Source organism: Chiroxiphia lanceolata, chromosome 5, assembly GCF_009829145.1.
Source record: "Chiroxiphia lanceolata isolate bChiLan1 chromosome 5, bChiLan1.pri, whole genome shotgun sequence".
NCBI classification, from domain to species: domain Eukaryota; kingdom Metazoa; phylum Chordata; class Aves; order Passeriformes; family Pipridae; genus Chiroxiphia; species Chiroxiphia lanceolata.
Window position 1 is genome coordinate 20,267,033 of NC_045641.1, and position 20,570 is coordinate 20,287,602.

Here is a 20,570-nt window from a genome sequence, read left to right on the forward strand (position 1 = left end):
ATTATTCTAACAAAGCGTTTCCTTATCAAGTTGCATTCACAGAAACACAGAGATCACAAAATCTTTCACAGTTAGATGGTATGTTCTTATCATAATTTCAACTGACCAGGAAGTATGTTTAGGTCCTCTGGTGACCTCTGTGAAAGAAGTAGCTCTGCTGAAGTTTTCTTGAGCAAAGTCCATTGTGAGAGAGAAAACCAAAGAGAAATTCCTAGGACAAACTCCTCAGGCGCTATGAATGAACAAACTGACTGCTCTAAACATCCTTAATTACAAAGGAAAAAAGCCAATAGAAACTCCCTGAGCTCACAAATATCCCATGCACTAATATAAAGGGAATTAGCAAGCAGCAGGAGCATGCAAGGAAGAAGGGAAAGTGTATTGTTAGAAGTTAGGGCCAGAGCCAAAGCCATTGAAGTCCAGACAACTTTGTATTGGCTTTCAATGGATTCTGGATCAACCCATTGTGGAAAGAGAACATTTTACAATACGTGGTGACTGAAGGTACAAGTGGAGATGAACAAGCACACATTTGCTTTGTAGTGCTTAATAATGAGGGTGTAAAGAACTGGGTCACTCATCGAATTTCCTTACGGAATGGTCTATTAATCTCTGTCCATGAAGCAACCATAGATCTCGTAGTATGGGCTTAGGCGGCTCCCAGGGGTGTTCTGACTTCCTGTAGAATTTGGAAGCAGCCATTCTAACTCATCCTGAAATATCTGTTTTTGGTCCTTTGACACCATTTTTGGACACCCTTAAAGAATAAAAAGGGCAGCTCATTTCCTGAAGAATATAGTCTGACTAGAAAACATTCTAGAAAAATAGATCTAAGAAAAACAGTTGCATCTCCTTCAGGAATTTGGGATTTTCTAAAAAAAGGAACCCAAACCCCATGAACCACCTTTGTACTAGAGGAATTATAAGGAACTTGTACTAAAAACAAAAGCAAGATCTGAAAGAGAAATGGAGAGGAAAGACAGGTAACCATTTCTTCACACTACAGCCTAAGTTGACAGTGAGATAAAATTTTATCATGTTAAAGGAAAGTACATTTGGCAAATGATCTGTGTAGCTGAAAAACACTTGCCTGGAGTGCTGGCTTTAAGCTCCAACTAGTGCTAGGAGGCTCTAGTTCAAAATGGGAATCAGAATTTTCAAATCTCATACCCAAGGTAATATTCAACTAGTGCATATATATCTAAAATTACTTCTAAGTGGTATCTACCTATCTTTCATTGCTGCCAATAAAAATGTATGCACATATATAGAGCTAAATACCAAATTCTTATTTTGTAAATTAAGTTTAGCAAAAACTTACAGACAGTTTTAGGATATCTGTTAGATTTCTTTTGTGGACATTTTAACTAATGGATATACAGATCTTTGGAAACCACAATAATGCAGTTTTCATTTGGGAATTACATTTTCTAACACTAAGTACACACATCTTCCTACTTTTATGTTATACTACCAAAACATCTTTGTAATTTTTTCAGTCGTCAGTTATTTTTTCTTCTATCTAAAATTTATGCAATTTCTCACCTTTGAATAAGAAGTGAGAGTAATACTTGAAGGTATTGTATGACTGCTGCATCAGACCAAAGTTGGGATGAACAGCCATTTGCTTCCCTGCATCGAAGCTCCATGACTGAGAGATGAGCTGGCTGCGGAACTTCAAAATAAGGCTGAAGATGCTGTGTATGATGTTCATCACAGGGGCTGCCTTCTCTGTCAACAGACCCCTAAGAGAAAACAAAAACAACTTTAGAAATTAGTTGACATAATTTATTGGTTGTAAGACTAAAAATATAAAGGGGTGACAATCCTTTAGTTTAAAGGTAATTGCTTGAAAAAAATCCACAAGACTGCAGCCAACTGTAATGGGGATTTTAAACAAAGTGCCTAAAACTAACATAATTTGCTTGCACTTCCAAGAAACTGATATTTGCCCCAGTGTATCTGATTTCTAGAATTACATCTGCATTTGCAAAAGAGATGACATTTAAAAACATTATGGTCTCAGTCTCTTTAAACTTTAATCCCCTTTCATTCCACCCCCTGGTATCCAAACAGCAGCTCTAACAAGTTGTTTCTGATTAAAACCGAAAGAGACATGAAAGGAGAGATTTCTTCTAGTTTATAATTTCTGTTCTTTATCATCTCTTCTCCCTCCATATCACCACTTTATCATTCCAGTGTATACTCTTCAAGAAGAAACCAAATAAACTCTAGGCTTCTTTCCTCTTGTTCACACCACCCCTCTGCCTCATATACAGTAACCAAGGAGCTAAAAGCTTGTGATTCCTGAAAGACAGGTGTCTCTTGCAGTGCTCATAAATGTAGACAGAGGCATCTTTTTGTCCCTTCAAAGCCCAGCCCTGGTCACTGCACATATATTAAAGGCACAGAAAAGGTACAGGAGAAGCATTTTACATCCTTCAGCAAGGCTTACTTGTGCACACTACTCATGCTGAATGGAACAGCAGTAATTTAAAAAGGCTATGACAAGGATGGGCTGAAAGAAAAACAGAACTGTGGCAAGAGCCTTAGTTTAGAGCTCTTAGGTCAGAGCTGTCCTGAGTAGAATGGAAACTTCCTGAGGCACAGTGAACAGGAGCAGGAGGTAACTCAAGGAGTCCAGGGAAATGAAAACGATGGATAGATGAGGAGAAGCATCAAAGTATAGACCTCACAACAGGCCATGAAGTTCATTTTCCTTACATAAAAACACTTTCATATGTAAAGACTACTTAGCGTGTCAGGTAGAAGTCAGTTTTGCACAAATACATTAGGCTAGAACTGGCCACTCCATTAACTTAAATATTTGAAGTAAAAATAAGAATGGTAGCTTGCCTGAAGATTGCTTTGTTGAGGTATTCAGCATGTGTTCTGTGAATTTCTTCCAGGTTGCCCACAGAAGACAGTTTGTTTCCAAATTCGCACCACGTAACATGAAGAATCTGATTAGCAATGTAACCTTGAATAACTTTCACAAAATGCTGCATTTCATGCTTATACAGCTGGAGCTGTCGAAACTGAACAGAATTTGACGCGTGACTCACTAAAGCTGAAAATAAAACCAGAAATACATTATCATCAGCATCCACAGACACCATCTAAAACCAGGATTTTTAAAGTGATGAAGGTTTCTGTTAGTAGAGTCTGTCTAAAATGCCAAGGAAGATTCTTAAAGAAATTGTGGCTTTTGAAGCTTGATGTGACTGTTTATAAGCAACTGTCTAGCAGAAGGTGCTAAAGGCATTTTAAACAGCATGCTCTCTACTTCACTCCTTATACTTACCAGTACGCTTTAAGTGAAACCAAACATCCTTGAGAGTCCACACCATGTGCTTCAGCTGAAGCAAAAAGGAGAAGATCTTATTGTACTTATTCATGCAGCTCTCAGTAATGACAATGTTCAGAGGCCAGTCAACCTAAAAGAAATAACAGTGCTGATCATACTACATTTTTAGTTAGAAATTACAAGATTATTAAAAATGCAAGTATTTCAACAATTTAATGTATGTATTTAATAATGTAATGCAATGGCCAGGCTAAATAAATCCTGTAACTTCCATTACACAACTATTTTACTCCATTCTTAAGAACATATTCACTCTACCATGGTACATAAGAGCCATGGCATAACTGCACTGTTCTACCTTTCTGCATGCTTTCTTACCTTGTACCTTAGCTCTAAGCAACTCAGAGCATCAGGTGCATTGGGCTTGAACACTTCTGGAAGATATTTGAGGGCAAAAGAAAGATTGGAAGCAAGCTGGGTATCACCATGAAGACTGTACTGTAATGCTTTATTTAAAATAGAATTAAGAACCAGTGGATTCAGCAATTCACCAGGTGTCTGTCCTGATCCAAGCTAGGGACAAAAAAAAAAAAAAATCCTAATTACACAGTAAAGAGTCTTGGCTCCTGAACACAGGTGAATTAAAGCAGAATGATAAAGTGGTGACAACCCTGCCTGGATTGGAAATTTTTACTTCTGCTGTAGGGATGCATGAACAGCATAAGAAGCAACTTCTGAACTATTTGCTGGTCACAGCATGAAGGTAATCTCATACCTGCACTGATTTATTTTCCTGTGTCTGCTGTGATTCAGGAGCTGCTACACATTCCTCCAGAAGGGAACACAGTTTTTAGAAAGCCAGGGACAGAACTGGTATTTATCTGACTAGAATCTGCCTATTTCATCAACTCAACACTTTCAGAGGTTTACAAATAAAGCTATTCATTGAGTGCTTTCTCCAGTTGGGTCTAAAGCATTCTTAGGATTCACAGAAATGCCTTAATTCCCCTACAGCATATCTCCACTGGCAACCAGCTACATTAACCCAGGCTATTCCTCCTACCTTGCTGTCTTCCCCACAAATACAGCAGTAAGTCATGAAAATACTGTCTCATCAGAGGGCCCAGCACTCTCCTCTCTCTGTTTAAGTATATTTAAGGTAAGAGTAGGTATCTTGCAACACAGGGCTTTCCAATGGATTTTAGCGAATGGCTACAGGCTCTCCAGCCCTACTGCCAGCAGATGGGAGGAGACAGCAATAATGCAGCAGTTTTCACAGTAAACAGTGAAACACCCTTCCATGACTCCTTATCTGCCAAAGACCTCCTTTTGCCTCTGTCCTTACAATGTTAACAGTTTCTTGCTACAAGACTTCTCAACACAGTACAAAAGAGGAAAATGTCAAAAGCTAGGATTCTAATTCACACCATTCCCTCATTCCCATCCAAATTAATTCAGAGACATCAAGCCAAAACAGACAACTCAAACACAACGATTAAGACAACAAAGCAAATACCTTCTCAAACAACAGGTCACTGAGTGACTGAGCAAACTCCCCGTCTTCCATTAACAAAAAGTGTCTCAGTGCTTCAAAATGCTTCTCTACGTTCAGCTCCACAAAGTAGTAATCAACTATTGCTTTGTTCACAAGAGAAACACTAAGAATAAAACCACAGAAAAGGTATTATACTTAACATGCAACTCCTTCCTTACTGTTAACATTCAGCTGTAGCTACATCAGATTAATGCTCCAGAACTTAAGACAGGATGATATTCACATAGGCAAAAAAACAAGAGACAAAAAAATCTTCATCTAGAATTTACCAGAATTAAAACCTATCACTTCGGGTAACTGAGGTTTGAACAGTACCGGGGATGTATTTTAAGACCAGCTGTGTATAATGACCTTTAGAACATGGTGCTGGGCCTGGAGCAATATTTTATCAATAACCTTCTTATCTCTGTCATCTACAAAAACAGATTAAGAAAGACTATTAAATCCCCAAGAAGAATATACTAGTTGGTAAAGCTCTGTCACTAGACACTGATGGCAGGTCTACACTACAGTTTACAGTATAGTGTAGGTATTCAAGCTAGCTTTAAATAATTTAACTTGCCTATCAGGGATTGGCTAATTCTGCCAGCACACAGCTCTGGCTTGCTCACTTTGCTTTGCCAGATGCATGAATCTGTACACAGATCATTCTGGGAGCTGGTCTGGATGTTTAAAATTAAGTTAGATAATTATATCTTTCTACATTGCACCAAACTTGGGAGTATTAGCATACTCAGAGCTAGTAAATGGAAATTCAGACCTACAAGAAAGCAGATTGCAAAAGGGGAATTAACGCATCTGTAAACAACTGTTTTCGTGACAGAAGCTAATCTTGTACATAATAACAAAAACTTTTATTTAAAACACTCACAAAACAGTCCGACATATATGTGGTTTCCCTATATATCCCAACTGTAACAAGAACGGCTTCTATTATACTTCGAAACAGCCCTGAAGCTGGAATTCCCATAGAAACATGAAATATACCCTGATCAATATGCATGAGCCTTCACATAATCAAAAGATTTTTCTTTTCTTAGTCCCTTAGTTTTCATCTGCCAAATAAAAACACATACATTATAAAGAATACACCTTCTTTTTAAAAGAACAATGAAACTCATCTTGTCAAAATCACTGCTGCATAATCCACAAGCCAGAGAGCAAACACGTCCTTCTAAGCCCTTGTATTTCAAATAGACATTCAAATTTTTAATTCACACAAAAATCTAAGTTTATGTTACTATTTATCACGTAGATCTGAACTTTTTAATTAGTAATAGACCATCCACTGAACCACTTCTAGGAGCAAAGAGAAAATTTAAGAGAACACACCTTTGTGCAACTCTTGTCTCAAAACAGAACACAACATTAAAATCTAAATTAATTGCTAAATTTCTAATAAATACTCACTGAGACACAAGTGGAGCAGTAATAGAACGTTTCATCAGCACTGGCAAAGACAAGAGCTCACTCAGCTGTACAGCAGTTTCATCTGTTGCCGACTGCACTGTAGGATCCACAGGAAAAGTATATGATCTTGGTATCACATGATGCAAGAGATGAGAAACTGGTAGTTCTGCTAAATTTAAAATACATAAACATTGTAAGTTATTATATTTAAGAAGTTTGATAATATGTTCCTATTAAACTCTACAAACACCTCTAGGGTAGAAAATCATAACATCTCATCTTTGTGCCTATGAGCAAATTGTTTGGCTGTTGCAGTTCATAACATCAATAATCTACTGGTAAGTCAGGGGGCTTTTTTTGGCACTCAGATTTCTTGATCAGGTTTACCATATCTTCTACTGATCTACTGTTCCAACAGTTCTACTTACACATCAAATCATAACTATCTTGGTATTTTTCAATACAATACTGATCTGATAAGGCTTTCAAATAAGCTTGTTCTTTCTTCCATGTATCTTCCTCTTCCCCCTCCTCCTCCTTAGTCTTGGAAGCATTAGCTTCAGAAATTAAGGTTTCCTGAGGCACAGTATCTTGTGGAATGGTTTTTTCAGGTTCTTCTGCCTAAAACACATAAATGGACAATTTTATGAGATGTTGGATTTGTCTACTCAGGCTTAACGTGTTCTTACAGGTAACTGACCAGCTGTTCCAACTGAAAATACAAGCGCCTACGCACCTGTACACTTCAGAGAGGTGAAAACAATATGGTTTTACAATGACTACTAGATTAGGAGAGAAACTTATTACCTGAACTACCAGTGTGTCTAACTCTTCAAAGGAAAAATAAATCTTTTCAACAACTACTTTTGTTTCTTACCTGTATGCTCTGTAAGGAGTCTGGAGAAGGGTCCTTGTTGACCACGTCTGCAATTACTGTAAATACAATTAAAACCAGCATTTACTTAGACCTACTTATAATACTTAGTTCATACTTCAGATCTGCTCCTAATGTTGTTCAAAATCTCTTTACAAACCATCACAGAAATAACGACTCCAATAAGAGTCCCTCCTAATAGCCCCACTCAGGTATTTTTACGCATGTTCTCTACTCAAGAACTCACAAGGTCCTGTTTCATAAAAGTTTCAGGCTAGAATTTTTTAATGCTCTGTTTCTTGTCTACAGAAGACAAGACTAAGCTCTATTCTTTCCTCTGAATTTTAGCAGTATCTGAAAAGTTAAGCAAGGAATTAAGTAGTAAGTACCCATTTTGAACACAAACATTTACAGTTACTTTCACAGCCCTTAAATGCTGACTGAATAAATTTAATTTCATTTTACCTTCTTGTTTCTTTTCATTTTCTTCTTTATCATCTTTAATATTAGCATCAGGAAAGTCTGTAACACTGTCAGACATCTGTGACTGCGGCAAAGTTTCTTCCCTAACTTGTGACAGTTTAGCTTCCTTTCTGCTCCCTTCAGCAGGAGATAACTCTTCACTGTACAGAAGTGTCTGTACTGTGGAGTCGGATGAAGAACCTGAAATGGCTTTACGATGAGGTATCGGATCATTTTCTGTAGATGGGGCCCACTTCCCTATTTGGATGCTTGACTGGGATGCGTGTCCAAATGGGCTCCAGCGGGTTGTCAAAGGCTCTGTATCTGAAACCAGTTCTCCGATTTTGATGTGTGACTGTGACGCGTGCCCATGGATGTTCCAACAAGGTCTGGCTGAGACCACCTCCGACACGTTTTCACCAATCTTGATACTGGCATCAGATGCATGGCCATGGATGCTCCACCGAGGCCTTGTAGGAGCTACATTTGACACATACTCTCCAATCTTAATATTGGCTTCTGAAGCATGTCCATGAATGTTCCACCTAGGCCTTGAGGGCTCTATCTCTGAAGTATATTCCCCAATTTTAATATGAGCTTCAGAAACATGCCCATGAATATTCCATCGAGGTCGGCTAGATTCAACTTCAGAAACATAGCTGCTGATTTTTATATGGGAGTCTGAAGAATGCCCATAAGGGCTTGAATGTGGCTGGTAAGTGTCCACTTGAGGTACATATTCTCCCACTCTAATGCTGGCATCAGATGCATGTCCATGCATATTCCACCGAGGCCTTCTGTATTCCACATCAAATACATTTTCTCCAACTCTAACATGTCCCTGCCAAGTTGCAGATGGTCTGAGGACCGTATTAAAATCATACTCTGTTTGCTGATGCAATGGCACATTGTCTTCTCCTTCTGGTGCTCCTCCCAAGACAGGCTGACTTTCACTTACTTGAGAAGTCTCAGAAAGATCTGAGTTAATATTTCTGAATGCTTCATCTAGCGAAGATCCTTGTATGCTAATGGTAACAGACTGTTCATCTTGTGGCTTTGATAAGAAGTCTTCTATATTCACATTGGATTCAGGCAGGGAGTCAGCACAGCATAGAGGACTGCAAGCTTTCTCTGAACTTTGGAGACTGCTTTGAGATCCTGCTGCTTCAGGCTGAAAACGCTGATCAGCATCTTTATTTGCTGTCTCTGGCATAGGCAGTGCTTTGTCAGCAGAAGGAGCATATTCCTGTTCGGGCTCAGATTCTTTTCTGTCAATTGTCTCATTAGAATGCAGAGGTTTCACAGAAGACACCTAAAATGAAATAATTATTACACTGTATGGCTAGTCACATAATCAAGCTACTAATTAGAGTACTGCTTTATTATAGGATTTAAAATTTTCCGATTTTTCATACATTCTATAAGTAAGTGATAACAACTTACCCTGTTGTTACCATGAACCTTGTGTTTACTGAACTGAAATGAACAACGAAATTAAACTCCCTTTAGGGAAATCTGGAACAGTAACTTGGAGTTTATGTAAGAAAATGAACTCACCTGTGAAGGTGGATCTTTCTCAACAGAGTTTTTATCCAAAGCCAACTGGCACTGTTTATAAGGAATAATATCTAATTTTCTCCTGTAGTTTCCATCTGGAAGTTTTTCAAGCATTTCCTACAAGTAAAAGAAAATACAACCTCAAAAGTCTTTAAGTACCAAATATCAAATTTTCTAAATTACATTTCTTAAATATTTTCAGAAGATACCTCAATGCGTTTTTGATCTTCTAACAGAAACTTAAGACGGGCTGTTTCCAACTTGTGTCGCTGGATTTTCCATAATGTTCTTTGTTCCCTACGAGCTGCATCATCAGAAAGTTTGCTATAATGGTCAATTAATTCCTGCCTAAATGAAGATTAAAAAAAAGCTAAGTTATAGATTTTTGTATACTGATTTTCATCTTCCCTTCTAAAGAATAAGGCTTTTTAGCACTTCAAAACTGAGCAGTTTTTAAAATGTAGAAGCCAGAGGCTTCAATCACAGACAATAAACAGGTGGAACAAACAGGACTGTATTCTTAGTCAATATGTATTTCTATACCTATTCTTAGTAGGTCACTTATTTAAGTATTTTTAGATGTAGCAGAAGAAAGTGAAATATCAATCTAACTCCTTCATCTGTTTTTTACTTCTGCTTTGACATACATGTGACCATTTTTGCTGTGGGCTCTGCTTTTACTTGTAAGATGGAGTTAAATTTTTTTTCCTGAAATTTTGATTATAACAAAAACCAGACTGCATAGGGTTGGAAGAAATTAGTGGGTCCCAGATTTTTGGGCCACTAACCATTCCTAACAAAACTGCTCACAGATTACCAAAAATCCACCTTTAACTGCAAACATTACCCTTGTAGAAGAGTGTCTGGGAACTACTAGTACCATAAATTTTAACACACAATAATTTTTTCCTGAGGTCTTTATGATGGTTTTGGAGACTACTCGGATACACTTACCTTGCCTTTTTTTCCATTTCCTCTTCTAAAGCTTTCAGTCTTTTTTCTCTCTCTCTGAGCTCTCGGGCATAGCTGAAATCATCATCAATCTCCTCCTGCTTCATTGCAAGGCGACGCTGCACAAATATTTAATACTTTTAAAAGCCACTCTCAATACCAGCTGTAACTCACACATCTGCAAGAAGTTCTTATTTGTACCCCATGATTTATTCATTCAACTTCAGTACAATAAATCAAGATACTCTCTCGTTTATTTGCCTAAGAAATACAGCTGGCCTTTAGAAACATACAGAGATACCTCTTGGTCTTTTGCAAACTGGTCTTTCAGCTTCTGAAACTGTTCCCGTTTCTTTGCATCCAAAGCCATTCGTTCTGATATTTGCTGATCTGTATTAAAAGAAGATATCGTTAGTTTACATTAACAAACCCACTAGAAAATACATGAAACACCACTGCAACTTACCACTAATGGCTTTTAGTACTTTGCTAGCAGTTTCTCGAGCATGAACAATTAATTCTTGTTTGGCTATTTCCATGCGCAAATCCTAAAAAGTAAAAGAAGAAACAAAACTACTGGTGGAATTTTTTCTATTATTTTCGATTTGAAAATACACTGTTGCAGACAGGTACACACTTTATAATGGTTATTAATATGTTAATATAATACAGAAATATGAATAAAACAATTAATTAAATGGAAAGTCTGCAAACTACTATTGAAAGTTAATACTCCAGATCTTAAACGAAATCCATCTGATATATACATTACATGATGGAATCTGAAGGACAGAAGTCTCTAACTAAAAAGTTCTGAAAAAACGATTAGCTATGCAAATTACAAATAGTCTTATCTGGTTATTAATTAGCTTGTCACATTTGTTAAATTAGGATCTAACAATCTCTTCAGTACGAGGACAAATCTGCTGCTGCAAAGAACTAAGATGGAAGTCCAACACTCGTTTAATATATGAAAATACAACACACCACCTATACTTTTAAAAGCTATATTAAGGAAGTTTATTTGTTATGATAACAATTAAAACAGTAATTGACCAGTGAAAAAATTCTAACCATAAATAAAAATTCTTTAAAAGTTATAACAAAAATTAAAATTGAGTATTTAAAAATAAAAATCCCAATGAGGTATTTATTCCTTTATTCATTTACCTTTTCCTCCTTGCTTATGGAACTGTATCGGGCAATTCTTTCCATTCGACCTACATACACTGCACAATCTCTCTCTATTTCTTTCAGTTCTTCAAGTGAAAAAATAACTGAAATCCGAGGAACAGGTATATCTGACCAACAGATATAATGCTGAAAAATTAGAAGTTTCCTTTTAAATACATTTTTTAAATAGCAAAACTTTATATTATGTACTCATATTATATATTTCTTTTAACTCAGTAGTGCTTCAAGACATTGACACAAGTCTCTATACAGGATCTAAAATTTTTTACTAAAAGCATTGGTTTTAGCATTTATATCATTCAAAGTAGGAGACAGGGGTACAATGTTCCACAACTTGGATCACAGGTCAGATTCTCAGGGTTCTGTCTTTACCACTGAATTGGACAGGAATCTAAAATCCAATACATACATTTATACTAATCACGTTCTAAACTTCTCAAATTTCCTTTTCTGAATATTCAGATTAACTGAGCATGAGTAACTCAGCACTGAATGCGTCTCTCCTGTCAAAAGGTAGGTTTTATTCACTTACGCTCCCCACAGACCCCCACTCAGTAGGAAATGTCTGGAATAGAACTAACACACACCTACAGGAGACAGCTCCACACACGATGTAACTATCAAAAACATAGTCAGTGCACATCACAGAGTACCTATTCTTTAAGTATCTTAGCTCTTTCTACTCCACCTCAACACCCCTAAATCTCTGAAGCTACTCTACTCAGTGCAGAAAACAGGTAACTGAGCTTGAGAAAAAAAAAATTAGGATGTGCACGAGCACACTCACACTGGATTTCCCCGTCTACTGGTAAGAGCCAGAAGATGGGATGCCCAGAGGTGTGTTCCTGGGAATGTATCAGACTAAGCAGAAGTGAAGAGCCAGTTCTTGAGGGCATTGTTGAAAAGGGATGAAATGTGACTGTAACTCTCAGATGGAGAGTTACTGAGCCTGGGTGCCACACAACCTGGGGGAATGTTCTATCTATTAAGATACCATGTTAGTGACTGATAAAGCTGTAAATTATTATAGAAATGATGGCTGACACTTCTATAAAAAGCCCAGTACTACTGGCACAACAGAGTCATGGTTTGGGAATGCTTATGAGAGCAGGCTCAGGAGAACTAGCAGAGGGACATCTCACTTGAGGTATTATCCTTATACCTAATACTAGATAGCTGATAATGAGCTGCTCTGCTCTGTCAAGACTCTGGTCTTAGAAGGAAAGAGAATATTAGTTACCTGAAAAAGAGTGCCTATTGACTTTAGACACCTCTCTGGTTGTTTAATTTTTTAGACATATATAGAGAAGAGGGAAGACACAAAATAGTTTAACATGTTTTTCTTATCAAGAACAAGACTCGTTCTGCAAAAAATATGAATAAACAGAACTATTTAAGGGCTTCTTAGAAATGTAATGATGAAGCTGGAATACAAGAGCTGTGCAGAACTGAGTCAAGACCTGGTAAGTGAGGCAGCTTTGAGCCAACACGTAGTGTGAGTTGTGTGAGAAGTGGAAGGCCCTTGCTTGAGCACCTAAAACATTTCTGCTTTTAATACAAAGAAAAGTAAGAAATACAGCATGTGCATTGGATATGATAAATTTGATGCTGTTAAAATTTATATTTCTGCAGTGAGGTGTTAGCAAGTAGAGTGGATAATCAGCTCACAAGTATCTGAGAGCAAGTAATTGCCTTTCATGAATCAACATTTACTTATGCAATACTGGTTTTCAATAAAGAAGTGAACTTGATAAAAACCTAAAAACTTCCTTTAAGGAGACATGATTTTCTTAATGTCATAGGAAGGAACCAACCCAAAACTTACCCTAGGACAGCACAATTTCAGCAAGTTTATGGTTTTCCCACATATGTATACATCATTAGCAATGTGTTTAAGAAATACAGGGACACAATCTTCTACTTCTTTTGAAATCAAAACATAACCATGAGTCCAGTAATGCTTATCTACATAACAAAAAGATGAAAGCATATATTTTAGTTATTTAATTAACAATACAAATCATATAAATTATAAATGCTCCATATATATACTGTACCTCTGAAACAAAGATAATCCTCATTCACCTGGATCATAAATTCTCCATAAACATCTCTGAATACACCACTGTATACCCAATCATAGATAAACCTAAAAAAAAATAAAATTGTACAATATTGAAAGTCAAACCTCCTGCCTTCTCATCTTTATTATAACCAAGCAATTTGTATATTCTTTAAAATCCCAAAAGACACAAGCTATAGACAGGATAAAAAACAAGTGCTGTGACACTGATATTTAAATATACACAGAGGAGACTGTGGTTCTACACTTTTCTTAAACCATTTTTATACAGAATATTTCACTGATAATTAGTTTTGGTGAAAGAACAGTGCCTTAATTAAAACAATCTTTTTATTTCTGTATATCAATTTACTAAGCATACATAAAAAATGTATAGAAATCTTTACACTGCATCAAGAGCACAGAGAGAGATAAGCAGAAAGGATTTGCTTTAAAGAGAGATAATTTCGGCAGGGAAAAACTAAAAGGATATAAACCAAAGATGCAATACCAAGCACTTCCTCCCTGGACATAGAGGCATTTTTAATACACACTGAATAATAAAAACTCCTATTTTGGAATATTTATTCATGCTTTCTCATATTTTTTCTGTGTGAAACCAAACTTTTGAAGAAATAAAAAATACCTTTTTTTTTACAACACAATCTGAAGCTATAGATAAAAAGGCTCAGACAGAGCTCCTTAAAGATAATATTTTTTTTCTCACTAACACTGCTTCTAGACATTGAGTGTAACAAAGAGAAAGCATTTAACACAGCAATGACTGTTCAATTTTAAGGTTGTAAGTAAAAAGTTATGACTTTTAAATTATTAAATCTGATGTTTCTATGATTTACTTGAACAACAACTTCTATTATTTAATTTTTTTCAAATGAACAGGATAACACTTTCTGCAGATAATGGAGACCTCCTTCCATGGCAGCCTTGATCATATGATTGACGCTTGGATACATATCTGCAACAAATTTAGGAATGAATGCAGTAAGTATCACATACTAGTAAGCATACTTTCAAATTTTTTAGATTCCTTGTGATGCCATGAAATCCTGCCACTGGTATTTCAGAAATCTGACTTCCTTCTATAAATAGAAGGGCAGAAGCTGTGAAGATATTTCAGTGAGTCTTCTGGTAAATCTGAAATTAAATTTCTCTGAAGATCATTTTATGTAAAAGGAAGGAAACACAAGAAGGGTGGCCATGGAGGAGTCCTAAATTTAGAGCGTTTTGACAGACTGTATTCTCTTACTAAGTATCGTTACATCTATTAAGTAACATTGGAAACTGATGATGGGCTACAGCCATAGTTCCTGCAAACAGCTATTTAAAAAAAGCATCTCTTCAGAAGTCTATAAACTAATAGTTTCTAATTTGATGTGCACTACTTAACAAAACTGTTGCAATCCAAGGAACTCCACTTCCTAATATCATTTGGTTACAACAGATATTTTATTCATTTTTGCTTACTAAAAAGCCCACAACAAAAAGACAGTGGAAATAAGCATGAATTTTCCCAGTTTGTGCAATGAGGAGAGAAACTTGTCAGTTGCCATTTTCAGGATTTTATTACAGGTATGAGAAAAAAAAAAGTTTATCTGAGTCTTATATTCCAGTATGAATTTCCAGGACCAGCAACAAGAAAGAAGTCTTATTTACATGTATTTATTTACCAATCTAGTCACATATACAACCCTTATATTGTTACTGAGCTGAAAAAAAGAGGAAAAGAAGGATTCAGCAAGATTAATTAATTTTAATATATATTGTGGATAGAGACTTTTTTTTTTTTAATGTTAAAAGCCATTGTTAAATGGGCAGTTACTCACCAGATGACCAATTTGTAACTTTTAAACTCAAATTATGCAGAGAACAGTATGGACACACCTTGTGTATGGTTCACAGCTTGTCTTCAACAAAGACAGAAGAACTGGATAATGTTCATTGCTACAGTTGTTCAGAGCCTCCTTGTACAGATATGAAAGCAATTTAACACCCTAAAAAATTGAAAGACAGCCTAACGTTAGGCAGCAAACTGCACTACAACTTTATTAACAAAAGACTCATAAAGACATGGCTTTACATGGTCCACTAGACACAGAAGGTAGGATTCATCTCACTTCCTCTATTTATATGCAGTTAAGATCACTTTACCTGAGCTAGTTACCTCAAGCTCACTTTATAGTCACTAAAGAGAAACAAGTACGTATAGAGTTGGATTCATGCCACTAGAATAAACCAAAATGCTCTAAAGGCTTATTTTGGGCCCTTGTGTTTTCTTTAGGAATTGAAAACACGGGATAACAGTATTCTAACTGGAGTCCAAGCTCATAACTTTGCTAGCAGAGAGACCAAGACTAAGTATTTCATCCAATGTAACTCTGAAGAACATTAACACTGTAACACAAACCAAACATAAAAACATCAAACTAAAAATCACCGTAGGAAATGAAGCACCAGCTCCACCACTGATCCCCAGTGCGGTTGTTCCTATGCCACACAGTTCAGCTAAATACCTAAAAAACAGGATTAAAACACACATAAAAATTCCAACCAGAAGTTTCTTGAGATCACAATGATGAACTTCGCTGAAGTTGAATATCACACAATCATACCATATTTGCTGAATGATAACTAGGATAACAAAGAAACTGAATATAAAGACCTTACATATTTCCCCTCCAATCTTCTGGACATAAAATAACCTTTCTGTTAAAATTAGAGGAAAAATACTGATAGACTAAGTAAGAATGCCCATTTATTACTCAAAGTGTATATGAATAAATTGCATTTTTCCTGCTACGAAAAGCTTAAACATTTAATATCATTCTCTTACCTCAACTGACGACCTAATTTTCTGAAGAGAAAGCTGATTGTTAGAAGACTTAAAGTAGGAGGTGTTGACAAAACACAGGCTCGGTAATATTGAAGATACTTTCTCAGCCCACTGGTGAATGCCTAGTATCAACAGAAAATATTTAAAGTGCTCCTGTGAAAGTTGTTAATGGTTTATCAATGTCTAATATCAATTGCATCAGCATGAAAACAAACCTTTTACTTAAATAACTGGCATATGAAGGTAAGAGGGACTTGTACAATAAAGTAAGGGGAAAGTGAGGGTCCATGCAACTTCAGACATTCCAATTAGCCAGATGATCCCTCTATACTCTTTACACATCCAATGCACCCACACACAGTATAACAAAGCATCTTGGTTCAGCTTCTTTGCATTGCCCTTTGAGGAGCTCCCTGTTCTTTAGAACACAAACCTAGGGAAACCTGTTTCCTTATTTTAATGCCTAAATTGGATACTGGAAAAAATTCATCTAGAACTTTTTCTAAGAAGACCTTCTTAATAGAAATTGAATAACATTTCCGTAAATCAAATATTCACAATAAAAAAAATTTCATAACTAATCCTAACTTATTTCTATGCATTGGAAAGAGATTAAATCACCTGATATTACATGGGGTACGTACAGCTCAGTACAATACACAGAGGATTGACAGGGAAAATCTGCACTTAATTTTGAACAAAGAAAAAGTAATTAAAGCTATTAAATACCATATTTCTCTACTTCAGCTTTTCATTTTAAAAAATGTATATTTTATATACATATACACACACATACTGTATTAATAAAGTTTGTGTATTTTAATTTTATATATCTTACTGTATAAATACGTAATGTCTTTAAAACATCTAAAAATTATATTCCTTTAGTCCACAACATGACTAAACAAATCATGCTTCAGGTAATGAAGACATTTTACTGCATGTTTCAGTGCAAGCAAGCCCTAGGCACAGAGAGTTGTGATTTAAATATAGTGGCACTGTTCATTGCGAAGCTGGGATGGAGCATTACATTTAAAACACTTTACAGTTTTGTAGAATGCAGAAAATCCAGCTTTACGTGAAATTCTAATTTACCTTTTAATTAGAAGTTACCTTCTATACATAAGATAACTGGCCCATTAAATCTAGATGATTTAATACAATTGTTTTACCTGAAACACAAGTCCTTTACTGTATGAAGAATCCAAAACTGGCTGAAGAGAAAAACGACTAAGTCGTGTGTAATAGGTTCCATACTCTGCAACTTCTGTGAGCAGGTTGTGCATCGTCTCTGGTGAAGTTCCAGATACGTATACCCCCTCCTTTATCACAAATGTCTGTGCAGTCTAAAAGAAAATAGGGTGAAAAAAGGCAGATTTAAGTATTTCATAGCTGTATTTTGACTTAAAATAGCAAACATTTACACACAAAAATGACAGCAGACAAATTTTCAGTTTAGACAATGTGGTGACTGAGACTATATAGCTAGGACAGTGAGATAAACATTAAACTGTAGCAAAATTTCACGAGTATGAATGGTATCTTCAAATATACAGAATATGACTCATTATCTAATTCCTTAAAGAAAATCCAATTTACAAAACTATTTACACACACATGTTAAACTATTTTCAAGTATTCATAAACCTATTTTCACTTACAGGACTACAAATACTCTTAGCCCACTTCAATAACAAAATTACTGCAATATATAAATACTGCTTTATTGCCATTAGGCAACATTCAACCTTTTAGCACTATCCACAACTGCAAGATCTCAACAGAAGTACATGTACTGAAGAGGAAACTTCTACGAAGAAAAAACCAAGCAGATTCAACTAAGAAGCACAGATAAAATCATCCATACCTGATTGAGTGAAAATGTAGTGGATACCACACCAATGAGGACATTCAAGACATCCTTAACGAGTTCAGGTTCTTTCATCAGCACAAGCTGAGGAAGCTGAAGTACAGTATTACTGAACAGTTGTAATTCCCCTTCTCGAAGTTTGTAAAATTTGTCAAAAGCTTCTCTCCCTGCTTCAGTAAGATACGGTTCCTCTTTTTTACCAGGTGGGCTGTGTCAGAGTAAACAACATTACAAGGTAATCACATGAAAAGAAAGAAACATATCTCATACAGAAAAATAAAGCATTTCAGAATTTTACACAGAATTCCTCACACAAAACTTACTTGTAATATAGTATATTTTTAAGGGAACATACATTCAGTCCATGAAACCGTAGCTCAAACTCAGTATACTGAAGAAATAGGTAGATAATCTGAACATCAGTTCAGAGACAGAATCCTTGACAGAGAACTACCAGCTGCTTTCGTGGCCTTCCCTGATGCAGTTTTCACATTAGGAAAATGAGGTCAATATATACCAGATTTCCATAGTTCATTTAATACTAATATTCAAATAAATTAAAGAGAAATATGCTCAAAATGCTAGAATGAACTTTTATTACTACATTTTAGTTCTTCCTAGCAAAGATTACTCTCCCCTCCAAAACAATTTCTCTTTCCAATTCTTCCAAAAATTCTGAATTCTGGTAGCAGGTATTACACAAAAGCTGTCAGGCATATGGTCTATATTTGAATTTAAGACCCTTATAGTCTAAATGGTAGCAAGAAAAACTGTCTTGTATTAGGAACAAAGCTAAAGTGGGCTTTGAAAAATCAGATCAGGGCACTTAGTTTCTGAGCTTGTCAGGCTCAGACTGTATAAAACTGCAACTGCACATCACCGGATAACTACTTAAAATTACAGAAAACATAAAGTTTCTCCAAGAATCAGGTAAGCCACTGTCCATCAGGAATGTAAGGAGGATACCTGCCATATATGTCTTTTTTTTTCCCCTTCCATTTTAGGGAAGCCAGGAAGACTTAACAGGACTGCATAGAGCCTTCCCTCAGGAGATGCATCTTCTACTCAGCAGCCAAAAGAACTACAAGTCTACCTAGACCTTCGAGAAATCTGTTGCAATAATTTGTTTTGGTTACAGGCAGGGAAAAGGAATACAATACTGTACAATACTGGAAGATATGGGTTTAATTTTTCTGCTGCTCTACAATTACCACTTTCTCTTTTTAAACTGAAAATGTGGAATCATTTTAGACTGAGACAAATTGCATAGCACATAAGAAATTAGAATAGTTAGAAAAATGCTGCATTTCACATAAACAGTAAATGTTTTCATAATCCCTTCATTTTTTTGACAAAGTTGATTTTCTCTTCCTATAAAACTGCTGCACTCTAAGAATTATTTTGTTGAAACTGCACCACCTTTACTCCTTTATCCCTATTAATGCAGTATATTGAATTTTGCAAATTAAATACATATTTCTCTATTTATACTGAGGTCATTTTGAACTAAGATGTCATACACTTTCACGAATTTGCATAGAATGCATAGTAAGTTTGCCAGTCAGATCAGACACATACTATCCAATTCTTTCCCAACATCTTCGTTTGCTGGGTCCATATGTAAGCACTGCATCCCACAAGTCTATGTCTGGAGTCATGCTCGGCTCTGACTGAGAATCAGGAGTCAGATTGGATGCTGACTGAAATCCCTCATCTTCTGACTGATCTATACTTTGGGGAACCTGTCAGAGAGAGTTCAAATGTTAGACATGAAAATACTTTACTGAAGCTAATAAAAAAGATGTTCTGCTATCATACATGACTGAGTGACTCTATGTGACCCAACGTGTCTTACCTACCCTCCCTTTATATTAAGTTTTCACTGTAAGCACTCTTTTTATTTGGTGAGTCTCTACAGGTATTAATCCCTACACATAAAATGGCAATCACCATCAAAATAATATACTGTGCTTGTTAGTGTTAAACTTGAAACTTCCTCCTTCAGTAATCATACAGTTCTACAAAATGAGAATCTAAGGTATGGATATTCAACAATATGTAACATTAATAAAATCATAGTGCTCTGCCTTTTGTTTGAGGCAAATGACCCAGACTCTAACTCTTCCAATTTGCAAACATTTTGTTAACTTTGACTAACATAGTTTCTTCCCTTATTCATATGCAGAACATCTATAGGTGTCCAAACAGTGTACATACAACAGGAGTCGTATGTACAGAATTGTCCTCAATTTTAGTAAAAGACAATCACACCCACATAAAAAGCATCATGTTCCTCAAGAAATTGCAAATTTTCCCATCTGATGGAAAGAGTACAGCACTAACTCAAAAATGTTCTGCCTCCCCCAGGTTACAATTTGCCTCCATATGTGCACACTGAACGAAACAGGAGCTTTCTGTTCAACATGTCTGTCTTCAAGTTTCAGTTAAGACCCTGAATTAAGGGAATTGCTAGATCT

General features: G+C 36.1%; 1 protein-coding gene across 1 annotated transcript in view; it reads right to left on the minus strand.

Annotated features, from left to right (window-relative positions):
- Window positions 1–20,570, minus strand: part of TUBGCP6 (tubulin gamma complex associated protein 6) — a 43,474-nt gene that overhangs the window by 716 nt on the left and 22,188 nt on the right. Inside the window, 23 exon segments of the mRNA XM_032687819.1 lie at window positions 1,546–1,745; window positions 2,857–3,070; window positions 3,305–3,437; window positions 3,686–3,880; window positions 4,824–4,965; window positions 6,273–6,441; window positions 6,701–6,893; window positions 7,150–7,205; window positions 7,612–8,920; window positions 9,166–9,282; window positions 9,375–9,513; window positions 10,120–10,235; window positions 10,418–10,506; window positions 10,583–10,664; window positions 11,287–11,436; window positions 13,136–13,275; window positions 13,368–13,459; window positions 15,275–15,384; window positions 15,828–15,903; window positions 16,224–16,345; window positions 17,396–17,569; window positions 18,091–18,301; window positions 19,672–19,835. Coding sequence (XP_032543710.1) covers window positions 1,546–1,745; window positions 2,857–3,070; window positions 3,305–3,437; window positions 3,686–3,880; window positions 4,824–4,965; window positions 6,273–6,441; window positions 6,701–6,893; window positions 7,150–7,205; window positions 7,612–8,920; window positions 9,166–9,282; window positions 9,375–9,513; window positions 10,120–10,235; window positions 10,418–10,506; window positions 10,583–10,664; window positions 11,287–11,436; window positions 13,136–13,275; window positions 13,368–13,459; window positions 15,275–15,384; window positions 15,828–15,903; window positions 16,224–16,345; window positions 17,396–17,569; window positions 18,091–18,301; window positions 19,672–19,835 — 4,393 coding nt within the window.